The sequence below is a fragment of the Schistocerca cancellata genome, chromosome 8 (assembly GCF_023864275.1).
Source record: "Schistocerca cancellata isolate TAMUIC-IGC-003103 chromosome 8, iqSchCanc2.1, whole genome shotgun sequence".
Taxonomy (NCBI): domain Eukaryota; kingdom Metazoa; phylum Arthropoda; class Insecta; order Orthoptera; family Acrididae; genus Schistocerca; species Schistocerca cancellata.
Window position 1 is genome coordinate 411259996 of NC_064633.1, and position 21514 is coordinate 411281509.

At 44.7% G+C, this 21514-nt stretch overlaps 1 protein-coding gene across 1 annotated transcript in view; it reads left to right on the top strand.

The window, feature by feature from the left end:
- LOC126094584 (AN1-type zinc finger protein 2A) overlaps positions 1-21514 on the top strand; it is a 64510-nt gene that overhangs the window by 12680 nt on the left and 30316 nt on the right. The window contains exon 2 of the mRNA XM_049909049.1: positions 11629-11671. Coding sequence (XP_049765006.1) covers positions 11629-11671 — 43 coding nt within the window. The remainder of the gene's footprint in view (positions 1-11628; positions 11672-21514) is intronic.

The following is a 21514-nucleotide window of genomic DNA, read 5'->3' on the forward strand; positions in this document are numbered from 1 at the left end:
GTTGACAACTTCGTTTGCCTCAGTCGTGTCCACTCCTTCCACAGTATCCTCACCCCTATCCTGTCCCCCCTCCACCTCCTCACCCCATCCGGGGTCTATGCCTCCGCCTCCCAAATCCCTCCCTTCCCAATCCTCCTCCCTCGCGACCCCTGCCCCCTCTGCCCCGGGGGCCACCCATCCTCCTCCTCCCCCTCCGCCGCCTGAGAAGCGATCCTCTTCTCAGGCATCCATCGGGGAAACGTCCCGGACCCCGGCTTCCGAGGTCCGGCGTTCCAAAACGGACCCCGCGCGTGAGGACCTTCTTCGGGTCCAGCCCACCATCCCCGTGCCTCATTGGCCTTACAAGAAGGCCTCCAAGAAGAAATCTTTATCCCCCTCTCCACCCCGGCATGTTTCGGCTGACGCTCCATCCGTGAGTCGCTGCTCCCGGCCGTCCTCAGTTTCGCCGGGACGCTCTGCTGCCAGGCGCTGCCCCTCCTACGCAACCCGGGAAAGCGGCCGCCGCTGGCGACGATTCGATGGAACAGGATCCGCCTCCCGCCAGTTGTAGCGTTGTTCCCTCGACACCTGGCTCTCCGCGGCCGTCAAGGTGACCAGCTCTTCACCCGTTTCGTTCGCCCTCTTTTCTGACTAGCGATGGCTTTGTTACATTGGAACATAAGATGTATTCGATCTGATCGGGAGGAATTACAACTGCTCCTCTGCCTGCACTGTCCGCTCGTCCTTGGTCTCCAGGAAACCAAGTTGCGCCCAACTGACCGTATTGCTTTTACCCACTATACCTCGGAGCGGTCTGACCTCACCCCTGTGGACGGTATTCAAGCTCATGGTGGGGTCATGTTGCTCGTTTGGGACGATGTCTATTACCATCCCCTCCCATTGACCACCCCACTCCAAGCAATAGCTGTCCGTATTACTCTTTCTGCCTTTACTTTTTGTGTTTGTACCGTCTACACTCCATCGTCATCCGCAGTTAGTCGGGCTGACACGATGCACCTGATTGTTCAGCTTCCTCCCCCGTTTTTATTGTTTGGTGACTTCAATGCCCATCACCCCCTTTTGGGGCTCTCCTGCATCCTGTCAGAGAGGCTCCCTCTTGGTGGGTGTCTTCAACCATCTCAATCTTGTCTGCCTCAATACCGGCGCCCCGACTTTCCTCTCTGACTCTACTCATACCTACTCCCACTTGGACCTCTCGATCTGTTCTACCACTCTTGCCCATTGGTTCGAGTGGTATGTCCTTTCTGACACCTATTCGAGCGACCACTTCCCCTGTGTCGTTCGTCTCCTGCACCACACTCCATTCCCACGTCCTTCAAGCTGGAACATACCGAAAGCTGACTGGGGACTTTACTCCTCCCTGGCGACCTTTCCGGACCACGATTTTCTCAGTTGTGACAGTCAGGTCGAATACCTCATGGCTGTTATCATCAATGCTGCCGAACGTTCCATTCCTCGTAGTGCCTCTTCTTCACGTCGCGTTTCCGTCCCCTGGTGGAATGAGGCTTGTCGAGACGCTATCCGTGCTCGACGACGTGCTTTACGCACCTTTCGCCGCCATCCTACATTGGCGAATTGTATTGGATACAAACGACTCCGAGCGCAATGCCGTAGAGTCATCAAAGACAGCAAAAAAGCTTGTTGGGCCTCTTTCACCAGCTCCTTTAACAGTTTTACTCCCTCTTCTGTCGTCTGGGGTGGCCTGTGCCGGCTGTCGGGCATTAAGGCCCACTCCTCGGTACCTGGCCTGACTTCAGGTGGTGAGGTCCTTGTTGATCCTGTGGATATCTCCAACGCCTTCGGCCGCTTTTTCACGGAGGTTTCAAGCTTCGCCCATTACCACCCTGCCTTCCTTTCCAGGAAAGAGGCAGAAGAGGCTCGGCGACCTTCCTTCCACTCGACGAATCTGGAAAATTATAATGCCCCCTTTACTATGCGGGAACTCGAACGTGCACTTGCACTGTCCCGGTCCTCTGCTCCGGGGCCAGATGCCATTGACGTTCAGATGCTGGCACACCTTTCTCCGGCACGCAAAAGCTTCCTTCTTCGTACCTACAATCGCGTCTGGACCGAAGGTAAAGTCCCCATGAGTTGGCGTGACGCTGTCGTTGTTCCTATACCCAAACCCGGGAAGGATAGACACCTTCCTTCTAGTTACCGCCCCATTTCTCTTACAAGCAGTGTCTGTAAGGTGATGGAGCGCATGGTTAACGCTCGGTTAGTTTGGATTCTTGAATCTCGACGGCTACTTACCAATGTCCAATGCGGCTTTCGTCGCCGCCGCTCTGCTGTTGATCACCTTGTGACCTTGTCGACATTCATCATGAACAACTTTTTGCGCAAGCGCCATACGGTAGCCGTGTTCTTCGATTTGGAGAAGGCTTATGATACCTGTTGGAGAGGAGGTATCCTCCGCACTATGCACAGGTGGGGGTCTGCGCGGTCGCCTGCCCCTTTTTATTGATTCCTTTTTAACAGATCGAAAGTTTAGGGTACGTGTGGGTTCTGTATTGTCCGACGTCTTCCTCCAGGAGAACGGAGTGTCTCAGGGCTCCGTCTTGAGCGTAGCTCTTTTTGCCATAGTGATCGATCCAATTATGGATTGCATTCTACCTAATGTCTCAGGCTCTCTTTTTGTCGATGACTTCGCGGTCTACTGCGATGCCCAGCGAACATACCTCCTGGAGCGCTGCCTTCAGCGTTGTCTAGACAGCCTATACTCATGGAGTGTGGCAAATGGCTTCCAGTTCTCTGAAGAGAAGACGGTTTGCATCAACTTTTGACGATATAAAGCGTTCCTTCCGCCATCCTTACATCTCGGTCCTGTTGTTCTCCCATTCATGGAAACAACTAAGTTTCTAGGGCTCACACTGGACAGGAAACTTTGTTGGTCTCCGCACGTCTCTTATTTGGCTGCTCGTTGTACACATTCCCTTAATGTCCTCAGAGTTCTTAGTGGTTCATCTTGGGGAGCGGATCGCACTGTCCTGCTTCGCTTGTATCGGTCCATAGTCCGATCAAAGCTGGATTATGGGAGCCTTGTCTGCTCGGCCATCCCTCTTACGCCGTCTCAACTCCATCCACCATAGGGGGTTACGTCTTGCGACCGGAGCTTTCTACACTAGTCCCGTCGAGAGTCTTTATGCTGAAGCTGCCGAATTACCATTGACCTACCGGCGCGACGTACTGCTTTGTCGGTATGCCTGCCGGCTGTTGTCAATGCCCGACCACCCCTCTTATCAGTCCTTCTTCGCCGATTCTCTCGACCGTCAGTATGGGTTGTATGTGTCTACCCTGCTGCCCCCTGGAGTCCGCTTTCGTCGCTTGCTTCGACAATTGGATTTTGCCCTCCCTACCACCTTCAGAGAGGGTGAGAGCCCGACACCACCTTGGCTCCAGGCTCCGGTTCATGTTTATCTCGACCTCAGCTCGCTCCCGAAGGAGGGTACTCTGGCTGCAGTGTATTGCTCACGGTTTGTCGAACTTCGTGCGCGACTTGCCAGTCACACCTTTATTTACACTGATGGCTCCAAAACTGACGATGGTGTCAGCTGTGCCTTTGTCGTCGGGGCCATCACCTTTAAATACCGGCTCCTCGACCAGTGTTCCAGCTTTACGGCCGAGCTTTTTGCTCTCTATCAGGCCATTCAGTATGACCGCCACCACCGCCATTCATCGTATGTACTCTGCTCTGATTCACTCAGTGCTCTTCAGAGCCTTGGAGCTCCATATCCGGTCCATCCCTTGGTGCAACGGATCCAGCAGTCCCTCCATTCTTTCGCTGAGGGTGGCTCTCCTGTCAGCTTTCTGTGGGTTCCCGGCCATGTAGGAGTGCCTGGGAATGATGCTGCAGCCAAGGCTGCAGTCCTCCTGCCTCGGCCAGCCTCCCATTGTGTCCCATCATCTGACGTTAGTGGGGTTGTTTGTAAGAGGCTTGTGTCCTTGTGGTGGGATACTTGGTCCTCACTTCAAGGAAACAAGCTCCGGGCAGTAAAACCATTCCCAACTGCTTGGACAACCTCCTCCCGACCATCTCGGCGAGAAGAGGTCCTTCTGACCAGGTTGTGGATTGGGCATTGCCGGTTTAGCCACCGCTACCTGCTCTCCGGTGACCCAGCCCCGCAGTGCCCTTGTGGTCATGCATTAACAGTGCGCCATGTTTTATTGTCGTGTCCCCGTTTTAGTCAATCTCGTGTTGTCCTGTCTCTGCCATCTACTTTACAGGATATTTTAGCGGATGACGCTCGAGCAGCTGCTCGTGTGCTTCGTTTCATTACTTTGACTGGATTGTCCAAAGACATCTAACTCTTTCACTTATTTTATCTGCCTCTTTGTAAGAACTTTCTGGTGTCCCCCCCCCCCCCCCCCCTGAGTTTTACTAGATTCTATGTCCTCTAACAATTGTGACTGGGCGCTACCGTATTTACTCGAATCTAAGCCGCACTTTTTTTCCGGTTTTTGTAATCCAAAAAACCACCTGCGGCTTAGAATCGAGTGCAAAGCCACCTGAAGTTCTGAAAAATGTTGGTAGGTGCCGCCACAACTAACTTCTGCCATCGAATATATGTAGCGCTACACAGGTATCCTTTGTAGGCACAAAGATAAATACTGGCGCCAAAACCGCTGCGTCAGTAAATAAAATTTAAAAAAAAATTGGAAGACGAGCTTTTTTTCTCCGCCCCGAGTTTCGACCACTGCATTTTCATACATTATCCAACGAAGTAAATACAAATTCCGTATTGTTCATCTTCGAATTTCAATGTACTACCCCAGATCACGTAAGAATCTGGGGTACTACGAAAATCCGACTGGTAATACTGGGATTTTTGTCAATATGGCCAATTCTACGTTCTGAATTTTTTCGTACCTGTAAGAAGAGATGGTTGCTAATAGGAACCTGATGCAATGTGAATCACATGCAGTATTCTCTTCACCATAAGAATAGTACCAATATAAACATTTTGCCATGTATTCTTTCGTGTTTGCTTATATCTCATTTAAATCCTGTCTGCCAAATAAACTACGGAACTAGAGTGAGACAACAGCAAACGCAGAAGAATATACGTATCGTGTCATGTTTATATTCGTATTACTCTTACGCCTAATAGTGATACAGTCAGAAATGAAGCACGGCAACTGACTAGATTTTTAAATCTAAGATGACTAATTTCTGTGCAGAATTTGATGTACTAAAGAAGCGGCCGCTAAGATTTTCAAACGGAGAAAAATTTTCGCCAAACTCTCGTTCAGAACATGTCCTATCATACTCAGTCTATTATTTGGTTCTTGTTGATCATTATCAAAGAAAGCAGCAGTGTAAGTAACAACAAATAGCAGTCTCTTGCCATTGTTTCGCTAATGAGACGATTCCTCTCTTTTTTTTTAATTGTAGGCGGTGGTAGCGCGCACAAAAGCAAGCCATGCCGCGAGCAGCGACAGGCCGTAAACACGCACTATCAGAATGCGACAAACAATGCATGACACGGTATAGTAATGCATTTTCAGCTTAGAGTGACTGACGTAAACACCTATAACATAGAAAACGGCACTTATCAGATCAAAGCAAAATAAGCAATCGATTCAAACCAGATGAAGCACGTGAAAAAGGAAGGGTATCCGTATAAATACGGACGGAGCGCCTGACGCATAGCAATGGCTACCTGGTAAAGCTTAACTGCTAAGCTTTCGACTCGAACCAAACTACTGTAGCTGTATCGTCATTCATTTGACCTAAATTGTCTCATATTACAATGGACCAACTTTGTTTCGATTTGGAGGTGCGGCCTAAAACTTTTCTCTCCCCTTGAATTTCGAGTCTCAAATTTCAGGTGCGGCTTAGATTTGGGATTTTTTTTTTTCGTTTATTTCGAGTCTCATTTTTCAGGTGCGGCTTAGATTCGAGTAAATACGGTAATGACCTCAGTAGTTGAGTGCCCGTAAACACACCCCCCCCCCCCCCCAAAAAAAAAAAAAAATTCTTTCTTCTACCTGTAATTTCACTAGTTCCATCCCAGCTTGCAGAAGATAAAGTTTCCGTTTGTTGTGTTTCTTTTCATTCCATCTTGGATGTTGGTGGATGAATATGGTGGTTGCATTGATAGCACAAATGTCGATGAGAGAGTAAAATACAGATAGAGGCCATCTCTTTGTTCCCCTCTTGCAGGTGTACAGATGCGCCATTTGATCAATGGTATCAATTCCACCTTTAGTGGAATTATAATATGCATTTATCTCGGTTTTATTCTTCTCTCCTCCAACAGTGCCTTTATCTTGGTGCATTGTTGACAACATCAGTAAGTTTTTACATGGTTTCGTTTTTGCTATGTAGGACACCAAAGTTACTGGAGGCCTACCTGTTGATGGGTCTGTAACAAGAACATTGATGAATATAGCTCTCGATTTGACATGTTCTTCATTACGTCTGGAATATGCTTCCTGTTTGACTGGAGAGTTCCTACTGTAGTAGCTTTGTAGTCTTGGTATAATTCTTCTGCCAAATCCACCGATGTGTAGTATCGGTCTGTAGTATTATTTCGACCAGTATTTTTCACAAACGCTACCAGACGTTTGACGACAGGCTGCTGAACCCCATTCTTCGCTCGACAAATTCTGAACAGTACCTGCATAGGGTTCCATATTCAAGACGTATCTGTCAACTGCATCGGACATCGTGCATACAAGGATGCCATACTTGCCCGGTTTATCCTTCATAAATACTTTGAAGGGGCAGCGCCCTCTAAACAAGCTGAGCATCTCATCAATGGTGAGGTGGACCCCTGGTTTATACAGTAGTGGAAACCTATCATTCACTTTGTTGAAAACATCACGGATTGCTGTGAACTTGTCTGCTTCCCTTCTTAGATGGCTGTTACTTTTGTCATCAAACCTTATGATTGCAATAAGTTCCTTGAAACGTTCTCTTGCCATAATACCCTTGTAAAATGGCTGACCCATTAGGTCTGACCAAAGATCGTGTACAATGACAGAATTGTTTGTATTTGCCCCCATAAATATCAGGATTCCTATAAAGGCATACAATTCTTTCTCATTAGTCAAATTAACATTTCGCCTAACTGCCTCTTCATTTGAATGTTATACTATAACATCCATGATGTCAGGCGTAAGAAGCAACTTCAAGGCTTCTCCAAATGAATGGCAAACACCAGCTGGAGTTACTCCTGCCTGCTCTCTTACTATATTAGCAACAGACCTCAGAGGAATTCTAGGATGTGTGGTTACGTACCTTCTTCCAGTGTTGGCCACAATAACATCCTGATGGTCATTGCCTGAAGCTGCGCTATCTTCATCTTCTCTAACATCCATATCACTTTCCCGATCTGAATCATACTCCATAATACCATCCTCATGTTAACTTTCACTCCCCGAGTCAGAATCTTCATCTAATATTTCATTCAGAACACTTTCTAAAGACGAGTCTCGTATTCTTTTAGTCATTTCTAAGTCTGGGTGGGGGCAGTAGGGAACTGCACTAACTCACTGCAAGTTTACAAGATAAATAACAGCTGACTGACATCAACAATCACTTCCTCTGAAAGTAAACCAATTGTTGTGAATATCAAGAATACCAACCAACAAGAAACGAACTTGCATTGTTGTAGAGATGAGAAATACGAAATCCTACTAAGGGAAATTTTGAAAGAGGAAGCCGCCTTGTAGAATTTTGCACAGAGCATAACTTAATCATAGCCAACTTGGTTCAAGAATCATAAAAGAAGGTTGTATACCTGGAAGAATCCTGGAGATACTAAAAGGTATCAGTTAGATTATATAATGGTAAGACAGAGATTTAGGAACCAGGTTTTAAATTGTAAGACATTTCCTGGGGCAGATGTGGATTCTGACCACAATCTATTGGTTATGAACTGCAGATTGAAACTGAAGAAACTGCAAAAAGGTGGGAATTTAACGAGATGGGACCTGGATAAACTGAAAGAACCAGAGGTTGTAGAGAGTTTCAGGGAGAGCATAAGGGAACAATTGACAGGAATGGGGGAAAGAAATACAGTAGAAGAAGAATGGGTAGCTTTGAGGGACGAAGTAGTGAAGGCAGCAGAGGATTTAGTAGGTAAAAAGACGAGGGCTAGTAGAAATCCTTGGGTAACAGAAGAAATATTGAATTTAATTGATGAAAGGAGAAAATATAAAAATGCAGTAAATGAAGCAGGGAAAAAGGAATACAAACGTCTCAAAAAATGATATCGATGGCTAGAGGACAAATGTAAGGATGTAGAGGCTTGTCTCACTAGGGGTAAGATAGATACTGCCTACAGGAAAATTAAAGAGACCTTTGGAGAGAAGACAACCACTTGTATGAATATCAAGAGCTCAGATGGCAACCCAGTTCTAAGCAAAGAAGGGAAGGCAGAAAGGTGGAAGGAGTATATAGAGGGTCTATACAAGGACGATGTACTTGAGGACAATATTATGGAAATGGAAGAGGATGTAGATGAAGACGAAATGGGAGATAAGATACTGCGTGAAGAGTTTGACAGAGCACTGAAAGACCTGAGTCGAAACAAGGCCCCGGGAGTAGACAACATTCCATTTGAACTACTGATGGCCTCGGGAGAGCCAGTCATGACAAAACTCTACCATCTGGTGAGCACGATGTATGAGACAGGCGAAATACCCTCAGACTTCAAGAAGAATATAATAATTCCAATCCCAAAGAAAGCAGGTGTTGACAGATGTGAAAATTACCGAACTATCAGTTTAATAAGTCACAGTTGCAAAATACTAACATGAATTCTTTACAGACGAGTGGAAAAACTGGTAGAAGCCGACCTCGGGGAAGATCAGTTTGGATTCCGTAGAAATGTTGGAACACGTGAGGCAATACTGACCTTACGACTTATCTTAGAAGAAAGATTAAGAAAAGGCAAACCTACGTTTCTAGCATAAGTAGACTTAGAGAAAGCTTTTGACAATGTTAACTGGAATACTCTCTTTCAAATTCTGAAGGTGGCAGGGGTAAAATACAGGGAGCGAAAGGCTGTTTACAGTTTGTACAGAAACCAGATGGCAGTTATAAAAGTCGAGGGGCATGAAAGGGAAGCAGTGGTTGGGAAAGGAGTAAGACAGGGTTGTAGCCTCTCCCCGGTGTTATTCAATCTGTATATTGAGCAAGCAGTAAAGGAAACAAAAGAAAAATTCGGAGTAGGTATTAAAATTCATGGAGAAGAAGTAAAAACTTTGAGGTTCGCCGATGACATTGTAATTCTGTCAGAGACAGCAAAGGACTTGGAAGAGCAGTTGAACGGAATGGACAGTGTCTTGAAAGGAGGATATAAGATGAACATCAACAAAAGTAAAATGAGGATAATGGAATGTAGTCAAATTAAGTCGGGTGATGCTGAGGGAATTAGATTAGGAAATGAGACACTTAAAGTAGTAAAGGAGTTTTGCTATTTAGGGAGTAAAATAACCGATGATGGTCGAAGTAGAGAGGATATAAAATGTAGACTGGCAATGGCAAGGAAAGCGTTTCTCAAGAAGAGGAATTTGTTAACTTCGAGTATAGATTTAAGTGTCAGAAAGTCGTTTCTGAAAGTATTTGTATGGAGTGTAGCCATGTATGGAAGTGAAACATGGACGATAACTAGTTTGGACAAGAAGAGAATAGAAGCTTTCGAAATGTGGTGCTACAGAAGAATGCTGAAGATAGGGTGGGTAGATCACGTAACTAATGAGGAGGTATTGAATAGGATTGGGGAGAAGAGAAGTTTGTGGCACAACTTGACTAGAAGAAGGGATCGGTCGGTAGGACATGTTTTGAGGCATCAAGGGGTCACAAATTTAGCATTGGAGGGCAGTGTGGAGGGTAAAAATCGTAGAGGGAGACCAAGAGATGAATACACTAAGCAGATTCAGAAGGATGTGGGTTGCAGTAGATACTGGGAGATGAAGAAGCTTGCACAGGATAGAGTAGCATGGAGAGCTGCATCAAACCAGTCTCAGGACTGAAGACCACAACAACAACAACAACAACAACACTAAGGGAAATTTTATATAGCATGGAAGCCTGGGGATGGGGGGGGGGGGGGGTTGTTGGACCCATAATAAGTTTATTTATTTTTTCTTTCAAAGCAGGAATTTTCTATAAAATATATTGACAGTAATGTTTCATAAAGTAGCCAACAAACAATAATTCAAAGGGAATATGTAGTATGAAAGTTCCTTGGGCAAAAGCAGGGGACATAAAAAAATTGTGGGTTCAACGATCTCCCCCCCCCCCCCCCCAGGCGTCCTAGGGTTACGTGAAATAAAAGCTTTTATAAAGACGGTTCTTCACTGAGTTGGCCCATCTGTGGTGTAATGGATAGTAAATCCAAATGTTTGTGTTTCAATCCCATGTTGGTCCTATGATTAATTTTTTTTAATGGCTTCTTTCACCTGTGGCAATGATTCATTGATAGGAAAAATGGCAATTTGCACCATAAACTGGAGTCCTTGTTAAACTGTCTCCTCCATGGCTGTCTGGTTCAGTCACTTCAAAGACCAAAGCAATACAAGGACATACCAAGCTCAATAGAACCATGCTTAGTAAAATACTATAATGTTCAAATCAACTTTCTCTTTCACAAAAAATTTACCTTTTTACAAATTACTGAAATGATTTATGTTGACCAAAGATTTTTGATATAAGGAGTCTTACTCATTCTGTTAAATACATTGTCAAAGAAGATGAAGGAGCTTAAAAGGTTTAGGGCATCCTCCTGCTCTTCTCACCGGAAACTGTGCCCAAAGGCAAATAAATCAGCAATGGTCAAAAGCATGAGGTTGCAGAAGGCCATGGAAACCACTGCTCTAAAGATGCATGAAGCGTAATTTGTCTGTAGAACACTTAGTCATGCAGGAATGGAAGACCACAACAGACTAGTCAAAAGGCTGATGACTTAAATGTGAAGAAATGATTGAAATGACATAAGTTAAAAGTAATGTACAAGTACACAGCAGAAGCTAAACAAACCCGTCAGAGGCAATGCAAATAAAATGTTTATTTATCAAAATGGCTTTAAGCTTTATAGAAGGCAGTACGCTGAGGCCTACATGCTATAATAGGTGAAGCTGGAAACTACTAGCTCAGTAGCTGTTTTTCATACATTCTGTCTCTGAACTCTGTGAGAGCTTTAAGTAGCCATACCAGCTCTTGTCTGTCTAGAAAAATGGTCTTGTTGAGTACGTGAACCAAGTCACTCAGCCAGTTACATTTTAATGTCACTTTGTCATCGTGTTGCTAATTCAGTGTGAATTGAGACATCTAAAATCATTTTTTTTTCTTTTTTAATATTTGTGTAAACTCCATCTTAGCTCCATTGATAGTCAATAATTTTGCATGTTTCCTTTTTCAGTAGTGACTCATTTTATTTCACTTTGGAAGTTTAATAACACAAAATTTTTTGTGGTGCAGTCAACAAAAGCAATTTCCCTTAGATGTTTATATGTGCTAACTGGTTTAGTTTTATAAGCTTAATTTATCTTACTACTTCTAGAAATGGCTGAAGAGTACTGGTGTGAAATTATTTTTATTTTGCACAGCAAAATAATTCATTACTATTTTGGAAAAGCTTATATAAATGTGTTTATTTTGTTATTTTAATTTTTCAGATTATCTGCCATTGAAGTGTGATGCATGTGAAAAAATTTTCTGGTAGGTTAACTTTCCTGACTTCTTTTTTTTTAGATGATGTAAGAAAATATGTTATCTAATCTCCTATGTTAGTTTTGCAATTAATTTGCACAGCAAAGAAAATAACAGTAATTTCTAATTTTATTATGGAAAAATAAAACTGTTTTTTGGATACTCCAGTATGCTAAATTCTTCTTAACCCAGGCACATCTTGCTATTGTTTAAATAGGATATTCTTTGGTCATAAAGCTGGTTACTTTGACCGCTTTTATTGGATTTTGTCATGTCAGCACAAATTTAGATTTGAGCTTGCTCTAACTTTTCCACTGTTTGGCACAAATATAATTTGTTTCATTCAATGGTTTTTGCACTAATATTTCTTTTCCATTTTTGGTACTTCTTTTTTCACCACAGCATGTTGTATGGCAGTAAATGGAAAGTTACGTTTGATTGACTGTCCCATATGTAATACAGATCAAACATCATGAGTCTGTTGTCTTGATCAGAAGGTAAAAAAAAACTTTTGAATTCCAAATTTAGTGAAGAGTGTCATAGGAATTTAGTAAAAAAGTGAAAGTAAACTCGTACGGCATGAGTGGGTGGGAGGTCCTGAAGAGCAGGTTCAGCCACCTAATTGAAAGGTTTCCCCTATTCTCAGTGCCCACAGGCACCTTTCCATCACGAAGTATAAAGCTTTGTATGGAAGTGTATCTGTTAAGTGCTGATGACTGTAATGGTGTTGTGTAGGTGATGATGACCTGTTGTCAAGACATAGCCTTAATAAATGTGATCCATCATGTTAAATCATTGAAGGATCTGCCAAAACTGGCAGCAGTACTACATTTCTATAGCTGTCTTGAAGCTGAAAATTTGCTTCGACACTTTGCAACATGTGCTATTGAAAAAATGTTTTATGCTTGAAGAATCGCTCTGAAAATTGTTAGCACAGTGTAATCTTGATATTGGATAGATGTTTGTGTACCAAACAATGGTAAACCCTCCACTCCTTCCCCAGAAACAGATCTCCCATGCCTTGCCTCTTGTCTCCTCAGCCATCTGTAGTCTGTCTGTAAACTCAAGAGCGAGGTTGGGGAAGTGGCCTTTCCCGGAAGAATGCTGCTATCAGCCTACAGGGGAACCAAAAATGTGTTGTCCGTTACCTGTCTAGTGGTGTAGATCAGCGTGCAGTGATATACGTCATTTCTGTTCGTGGAATCTTAGTTGCTAGTGTCAGTCAGTTAAATTTGTATACTTAATGATATACTTCAATGTCCGAAAATTATGGATAATCGTCAAGCATTGCAAGAAAATGTGCAGAATACGAGGAAGAGGAGATATTTGCGGAGCAACAAGAGTTCGATCGTCTCTAATGTTATTACAGGGTGTATTAAATAGGTGGCCCAAAAAGAATTGTTGACTAATATTACCTGTCCCAATCAAAGGGCTACAATTTATAAAAATGTCAGTCTCATCCAATAGGGCACATAAGAAATGAACAGAAAAAGAAGCCGCATGATTTAGTGGAATCGCCATGAAGGAAAACTAATAATCTTGGGATAAAACCGATCGTTATAGACAGTTTCAAAATCACGTAAAACCTTTGATGCTTATGGAACACTTAATATCTATCTGGGTCTCTATTCAACTGATTCTGGGACATATTGCTTTAAATATGTGTGCAACAGCTAGTCTAAACACTGCTGAAATTTTCTTCGAAACATGTACATTATTCTGTACTTCTAAGCAAAAACCTTGAAATACGAGGTGCGTTCACATACTAATTTTTATTTTTTGGCGAGAGCTTTATTTGTTAATCTACAGCAATGTTATCCTCTTCAAAATATTCCCCATTGCATACTATACACTTGTGCCAGTGCTTTTTCCAATTCCCGAAATTCTTTAGGTACTGTTTCTTCGGGATAGTTTATAGGTCTCTTAACTGTGCATTTTTAATCTCATGCATGCTTGTAAAACTGCTATCCTTTAAGGCCTGCTTTGAAATGTTTATACCACATGTATGCCCTTGGTTCACTCATAACAGGCTCACCAAAAGCAATATTTAACATTTCTAAAAATTTCATACACTTCATTCCATTCCTATAACAAAATTTAAGACAGATTCTCTAATCTGTTTTTATGCAAAACAAATAATCCTTGATGCTACAAAAACACACACAACCTTTTTGACAGCTGACAACAGAGTAAATACCTAATATGCATAACATTGTACACATACTTTTGAGACATGTTTACGAAGACAGTGACAAAGTAGTAGTGCCAATCAGACTAATACAACACACAAAATTATAAATTTCTGCTTACTTTCTAAAAACTCTTCGTGTTGCAAGTCCTTTAAAGAAAACTTCTACCTTTTAGTAGAAACACAAAGTAAGAACAAGCCTTAAATTCTACAGATTGATTGCCTTATATGGGGTTCATTTTATGAATAGCAATAGAGGAACATACAATACATTCACATGAACAGGCATTCGGTTCTATGTTTTGTAGTATAATCCTGACTTCCATTCTTATCTTAATATTATTTACTGTGTAATGTTGTGTTTCAGAAGAAGCTATTGTTTTTTGTATTCCTTATGGTCTTAATGCATTTGTATAAAAGTGAACGCAGCCGAGACGTATCTGTACATGGCGTCACCACAGATTTAAAGCACGCACTGTGGCAGGGCTGGTACTACGTTGTGAAGCAGCCTGTAGAAGTGCCTTGTGATGTAGCTGGGTTGGCAGAGTGGGGACTCGCTCGCTTGCTCATTCGCTCTTCAGTTTACCGACAGACTATACCATCCCTACATACCCATTGATTGGCCGTCTCAGAGGACCCCCCCCCCCCCCCAATTCTGTAACTCAGTGTCACCTAGGACTGGAGCAACTGAATCTCATTCTCCATCACCAACAGAGTTTTGATGGTTCATCTTGCTCTAAATTGAAAAGTATCGTTCTCACCCCTCTCACAATGGTATTCTGTCACCAACCAAAACTACACAACATCCTTGCTCATCCCAATTCCACCTCTGCTCCCAACCAATTATGTCTCATACTCCGGCCCCACACATCCTGCCACTGCCAACTACTCCAGTCCTGTCACTGTCATCCTGTAGCACATCAAAGGCAGGACCACTTGTGAAAGCAGCCATTTGGTATGTCAGTTTAGATGCAACTATGTGTGGCATGCTATATGGGTGTGACCATTAGCAAATGGTCTTTCTGCTTGTTTGACCATTGCCAAATACCAAGAAACAACTGGACCACTCAGTTGCCATGCAGCATAGTGTGCTCTACTTCAGTGACTGCTTTACAGCCGGTGACAGCTGGACTTTCTCCACCAATGTTAGCTTAGCTTTTCTGAACTGTGCAAGTGGGAGCTCTTCCTGCAATATTTTGTTTTTTTCTCCTGGCCTCAACATTTATAATTTCATGTCTTCCAACTGCCCCTGTTGGCCTTTCCTTGCTCCTGTTCCAGCCTCACATGTGCGTTTCATCCCCTCAGCACTCCTGTATAGTCCTTCCTTTTCTCTGCTTCTCTTCGTTCTCCTCCTTCCCCCCTTCCTACCCTCCAGCTCAGCCTTCCAATGCTGCACTTAGTGGCCCACTATCCTGACCCTGCCATGTTCCTGCACATTCTCACAGCCAGCAGTACAGCATCTTTCCCACTCCTACCATGCTATCACTCCTCTTCCATACCCAACACATCTTCTGTTTTTCACTAACCATCCCAAGATCACTACTAATCACAGCTGGGCCTCAGCCTTGTGTGTTTGTATATTTCCTTCTGATGCTCTTCCTGCGAGAGTGAAGAGAGCAGAAAATGTGAGAAAGGTGTGGCCTACATTTCCTTTTCAATTTTGCAAATCCACATTGTGCCTCAGTCACATCTGAAAAAGATTTATCACAGGACACATGAAACCTTTGCAGGCTCTTCGAAGTGATCCAGTGGATGCAACCAATCATGAGCCTTTGTTGGATGTCACTTCACAAGGTCAGTTCACCTTTCCACAGTTCAGATAAACCGCGAATCCTAGCTTTCAACAACTACCTAAAATCGTATGTTTAGTTATTTACAAATTCCGATACCCAATTCCAACTGTGATTATAGGACTTGTACGTTATGAAACATCCACAGTGATTAAAACTGTGTGTCACACTAGGGACCTGAGATTAGTTGGTAGAGTACTTTTGTGCGAGAGGCAAAGGTCCTTTGTTTTAGGTCCAGTCTGGCATAGAGTTTAAGCTGCCAAGAAATTTAAAACCAGTGCACACTCCACTACAAAGTAAAATTTGTACTGGTACATTCATTGTTACATCACTTTGAAAGTAAATAGTGGCCCCTCAATCTTCTACTTAGACTGTTACTGGAGACTCTGTGTTTGCATTTAGGGAACTGAGAGGAATTGTACGTGGGAATGCATGTGCATGTGGTCCTATTCTGTGGTGCAGTCCAATGTTCCCTCGTAATATTCTGACACTGAGGTGGCCAGTGATGGTGTACAGTGAGCAGTCTGCGTACGTTGCTTGGGAGGCAGTGTGCTGAGACAGCACATTCGCGGTATGCCAGTGCTGTGTTAACAGCAGTGGGCAACCATTACTCTTTGACTTTTTTTGGTACAGGGTGGTGGCTGCTGCTGCAAGAACATCAGGCCACATCATGCTCCAGGGCTTGGAGTGTAGAGGTTTTCGGTTGATACCCTGATAATAGCAGAGATGGCTGATCCTTCACGTCATACTCCCAGCATGGTGGCAAAGTGTTCACTTGCCCTGGCACACAGGTGCTTAGGCAGCAGTTCATGTTCTGGCAGAGGTGCGCGTGTCTGTGTCATTGACATGGCACAGAACAGCATAGGCTCAACATCACACAATTGCCCTGCCGTTCAGCTGCGTTTAGATACTGCTGCTACATGCCGGTTTCATGGTAATGGCAGTGCTGGCTGGCCACGATGAATAGTCCGGAATGGGATGATGACCCAGTTATTGTGCTCAGGCTGTAATACCCCCAGCAGGCTGGCCCAGTTTTGGCACGTGCAATTTGTCATCGCAGACGTGGCTGCGAAATGCTGGCCTAGCAGTCCACTGGCTAGTGCCTCACTTTGGCTGTGGTCTGATTTTGTCTAGGCACAGATTGCTTGTCTCATTTATAACTTAACCTTTAACAGAGGTGAAATGAAGGTCTAATTGCTTGCAGATTAGGCATTGTCATCTAAGGCACAGGTTTCTACTCTGGCAACAGCTGTCCGTTGATGACAACACACAGTTTACACATTTGAGGGCAGTGTGTGGTTATGGAGGGTGACTTGGCATCTGTTGTGGATGGTGACACAGTGTCAGTGTAAATGCCTACTAAATTTTTGCATTTATTTTTACAGCTTGGGAAGGAACAATTAGTTTGTTCCTTAGGCTAGCTTTTACACCCCAGTCTCACAAATTCTTCAAGTTCACAGCGTATTATATTATTCTTACGTTTTTCGTGCATTTATCCTTTTAAAAGTACTTTATTGTTTTATTTTTATTGTGCTTTATTATTATTTTATTTTACTAGTTAACTAAGTTGCTTTTAGGATTTACAAATTACTGTGCAGCTACTGTTCGTTGCTTTGTTTGCCATTATTTAAACTAAAAGAAAGTTTTCTTTTAGTTAAATAGTGATCTTCCATATGTCTTTATACAAAAACTTTCCATTGTTGTAATATTTGCACACTTCAATTAGACATAATGTAAATATAGCTGAGCATTGCTAGGATCATAGCAATTCTTTGCTGTGCATAAGCGTACCAGTCAGGTATCAGCACTTGGTACATAATTTGTACATGACATACTGTCCCGAAAACTGTTAACATCAGCTATTATTATAAACAAATCAATAAATATGAAATATATGTTATGGACAATTTTCCTCTATCATAAACATAGAACTTGAGAAGCTGGTGGAATGAAAATGTGATTTTAATTATTAAAAGAAGAGGAATGTGGTATTTGGATATTATTTTGTCCATCAGAGGCTGTTGTTATACTGCCAAATCAAATATATTCGGAGGTGATGTAAGAAAACTGGAAACAGTTTTCATTGAAATAACAGTTTATAATTAATGAGTGTAATTGTCCGTGTGTTAGATTACTTTGAATGAATGGAGTGGTCGTAGAACTATGGATTCATATTTAAGAGCATATTCCAAATTACCATCTGATCATCATGATTTTGTTTTCCTGTGGTTCTCTGATGTCTTCAAGCAAGTATGTGCAGGGATGCACATGAAACATTGCTCTGGTTCTGTGATATTGATTGAAGTAATACTCTTTGTACTACTTAGTCCGGCTATCCCCTTGCGGGTTCGGGGGTAAGAATAGGGCCCGCAGTATTCCTGCCTGTTGTAAGAGGCAACTAAAAGGAGTCTCAAACGTTTCGGCTCTTATGTGATGGTCCCCTCTTGGGTTTGACCACCATATTTCAAAATTATTCTGAAGAGCGAGCCAATTGGGGAAGGGCGCCTTACTTGGTGCATTCTGTCCATCGTGCATTGAGATCTTTAGCTAGCTTATTCGTTATTGCATTGCAGTCCCGCTTGCTCTCCATCTCTTGGGAGGAACGAAAGGCTATGAATGACAGTGAGATGTATTTGCCCCGGTATCTAGTCTGTATGAGAGCTGATGGGGAATCCTGTGTGTCCATGAAGCCTCAGTTCTTTGTAGAGCATTTAGAGGACAAGTTCGGGGAGGTGGAGGGCTTGTCAAAAATGCGGTCTGGGTCAGTCTTGATAAAAACAGCATCCTCTGCCCAGTCACGAGCAGACTCGATTGTAAGAAGATGGGGGATGTTTCTGTTACTATCACGCCCCATAAAAACTTAAATATGGTCCAGGGCATTATCTTCCACAGGGACTTTCTTTACAGTCTGATTACGAGCTGCGTGCCAACTTAGAGCGCCGAGGCATGCATTTCATCCGGCAAATCTACTGGGGTCCGAGGGATAATCAGGTTGCCACCGGTGCCATCATCTTGGCCTTCGAGGGTGACACATTACCCGAGAAGGTGAAGGTGATGGTCTACTGCTGTGAGGTTAAGCCATGTATCACTCCCCCGATGTGGTGCTTCAAGTGTTGGAAGTTCGGCCATATGTCTTCTCGCTGTGCTTCCAGCCTCATATGTCGCGATTGTGGTCATCCATCCCATCCCGATACTCCATGTGCCCCGCTTCCCATCTGTATCAACTGAGGAGAGCACCATCCCCCTTGTTCACCGGACAGAAGGAACGGAAAATAATGGAATACAAGACCCTGGACCGACTGACCTAAACTGAGGCTAAACGGAAATTTGAACGGCTTCATCCCGTGCGCATGACGTTATCTTATGCTGCCACTGTCACTCCTGTTACAGCTCCGTCCGTTGCACCACGTACAGTCAGCTCTCAGAGCCAGAGGACCACACCTGCCCCCTTGATGGTGGGGGGCGCTTCCCTTCCTGCTGCTCCGGCACCACCTACCTCTGGAACTGCACCCCCTCAACCATTGGGGACACCAGTCCCGACTTCTAAGCCGGAGGAGCATAAGTCTTCTTTGGCTTCTCTCACTAGGAAGGGATCCCTTGGGTCACTCCCTTCCCAGGTTCCTACCAGTGGCAAACCATACACCCGCCAGGGGCTGAAGAAGGCCCAGGTAGCTGGTCGTAGGGCTTTGCGGTCCTCTTCAGTCCCGGAGACTGAATCAAAGAAGCCCTCCCGGCAAGAGCAACCAAAGGAACAGTGTGAGAAATCAAAATCAAAGACCCCTAAGAGCAAGGAAATTGCGGTGGCATCCACTCCACTGCTACCTACAAGCTCTGCGTCTGAGGACATGATGGAGATTCTGGCGTCCGCTGAGGACCTAGATCTCACCGGTCCCTCAGACATGATGAATGTCGCTCCCATCGGTACTCAATCAGTGGCAGCAGGTGACCCAGCAACGTAATCTGCCTCCTTGATCCCTTCATGCCTTTCTTGGCCATGGACAATGTCATCCTCCAGTGGAACTGCAGCAGTCTTTTTCCACCATCTTGCTGAGCTCCGCAGCTTCTCAGCCTTCACCCTTTCCTCTACATTGCTCTTCGGGAAACTTGGTTTCTGGCGATGCAAACCCCCGCCCTCCATGGCTATCGGGGTTATTACAAGAACCGGGCAGCTTATGGGAGGGTATCTGGTGGCGTCTGCATCTACATCCTTCACTCTCTTTACACCGCGTCTGTCCCTCTACAAGCACCTTTAGAGGCTGTCGCTGTTCAGGTGTGGACGCCTCAGACTGTAACTGTCTACAGTCTCTGTCTTCAACCGGATGGTGATGTCCCGCAGCATGTCCTAGCTGCACTGATAGACCAATTGCCGCCGCCTTTTTTGTTACTGGGTGACTTCAACGTCCATAACCCTCTGTGGGGTGGATCAGTGGCAACAGGCCGAGGCCACGTTGTTGAGCAAGTATTGTTACAGCTCGACCTCTCTTTTAAATACTGGTGCTTTCACACATTTCAGTGTGGCGCATGGCATTTACTCAGCCATCGACCTTTCGATCTGCAGCCCTAGCCTATTACCATCTGTCCAGTGGAGTATGTATGATGACTTGTGCGGTAGAGACCACTTTCCGATCTTTCTGTCATTGCCACAGTGTCACTTTTCTGGGTGCCCCGGCAGATGTGCTATGAGTAAGGCTGACTGGAACTTGTTCACCTCCATTGCCAATATTGAGGCTCTTACCAATGACGTCATTGATGCGGTGGTTCACCCGGTCGCCACCAGCATCGTTACTGCCGCAGAATCTGCCATTCCCTGTTCTTCTGGGTCCCTTCGGTGGAGGACTGTGCCTTGGTGGTCAACCGAGATCGCCGAGGCGATTAAAAGATTGCAGGCGGGCACTCCAGCGTCGCAAGTGGCATCCCTCATTGGAACACCTCATCGCCTTTAACGGCTCTGTGCGCGAGCCCCCTGCCTCATTCGCCATGACAAGCAGGAGTGCTGGGAAGGGTATGTCTCCACCATTGGCCTCCGTACCTCTCCATCGCAGGTTTGGGCTAAGATTAGGCGACCCTATGGCTATCGGACCCCTGTCAGTGTACCTGCGCTTTCACTGAATGGAGCAGTCTGTACTGACTCCGACACAATTGTAAACCACTTAGCGGAACATTTTGCTCAGAGTTCTGCTTCTGCGAATTACCCACTGGCCTTCCGCTCCCTGAAAGAGCGGTTGGAACGTCGGAGCCTTGCATTTCACACGCGCCACCCTGAATCGTACAATGCTCCGTTCAGTGACTGCTCCGTTAAGTGAGTGGGCCGCTTGCCGTGATACGGCTCCCGGGCCAGATCACATCCACTGTCAGATGCTCAAACACCTCTTGGTGGACTGCCAATGACACCTCCTAGACCTTTTCAACCGTATCTGGGTTGAGGGTGAGTTCCTATCGCAGTGGTGGGAAAGCGTCGTAATCCCAGTGTTGAATCCTGGCAAGAACCCACTGGAGGTGGACAGCTACCACCCCATTAGCCTCACCAATGTTCTTTGCCAGTTGCTTGAATGCATGGTGAGCTGGAGGCCGAGTTGGCTACTTGAGTCTCGGAGCCTTCTGGCTCCATCTCAGGGTGGGTTCCATAAGGGCCGCTCTGCCACCGATAATCTGGTGTGCCTGGAGTCTGCCATCCATACGGCCTTTGTCCGCCTTCAGCATCTGGTCGCCGTCTTTTTTGACATGCGGAAGGCATATGATACGACATGGCGACATCACATCCTCTCCACGCTTCAAGGTTGGGGTCTTCGGGGTCCGCTCCCGATTTTCATACAAAATTTTCTGTCACTTCGTTCTTTCCGCGTGCAAGTTGCAATCTCCCATAGTTCCTCTCAA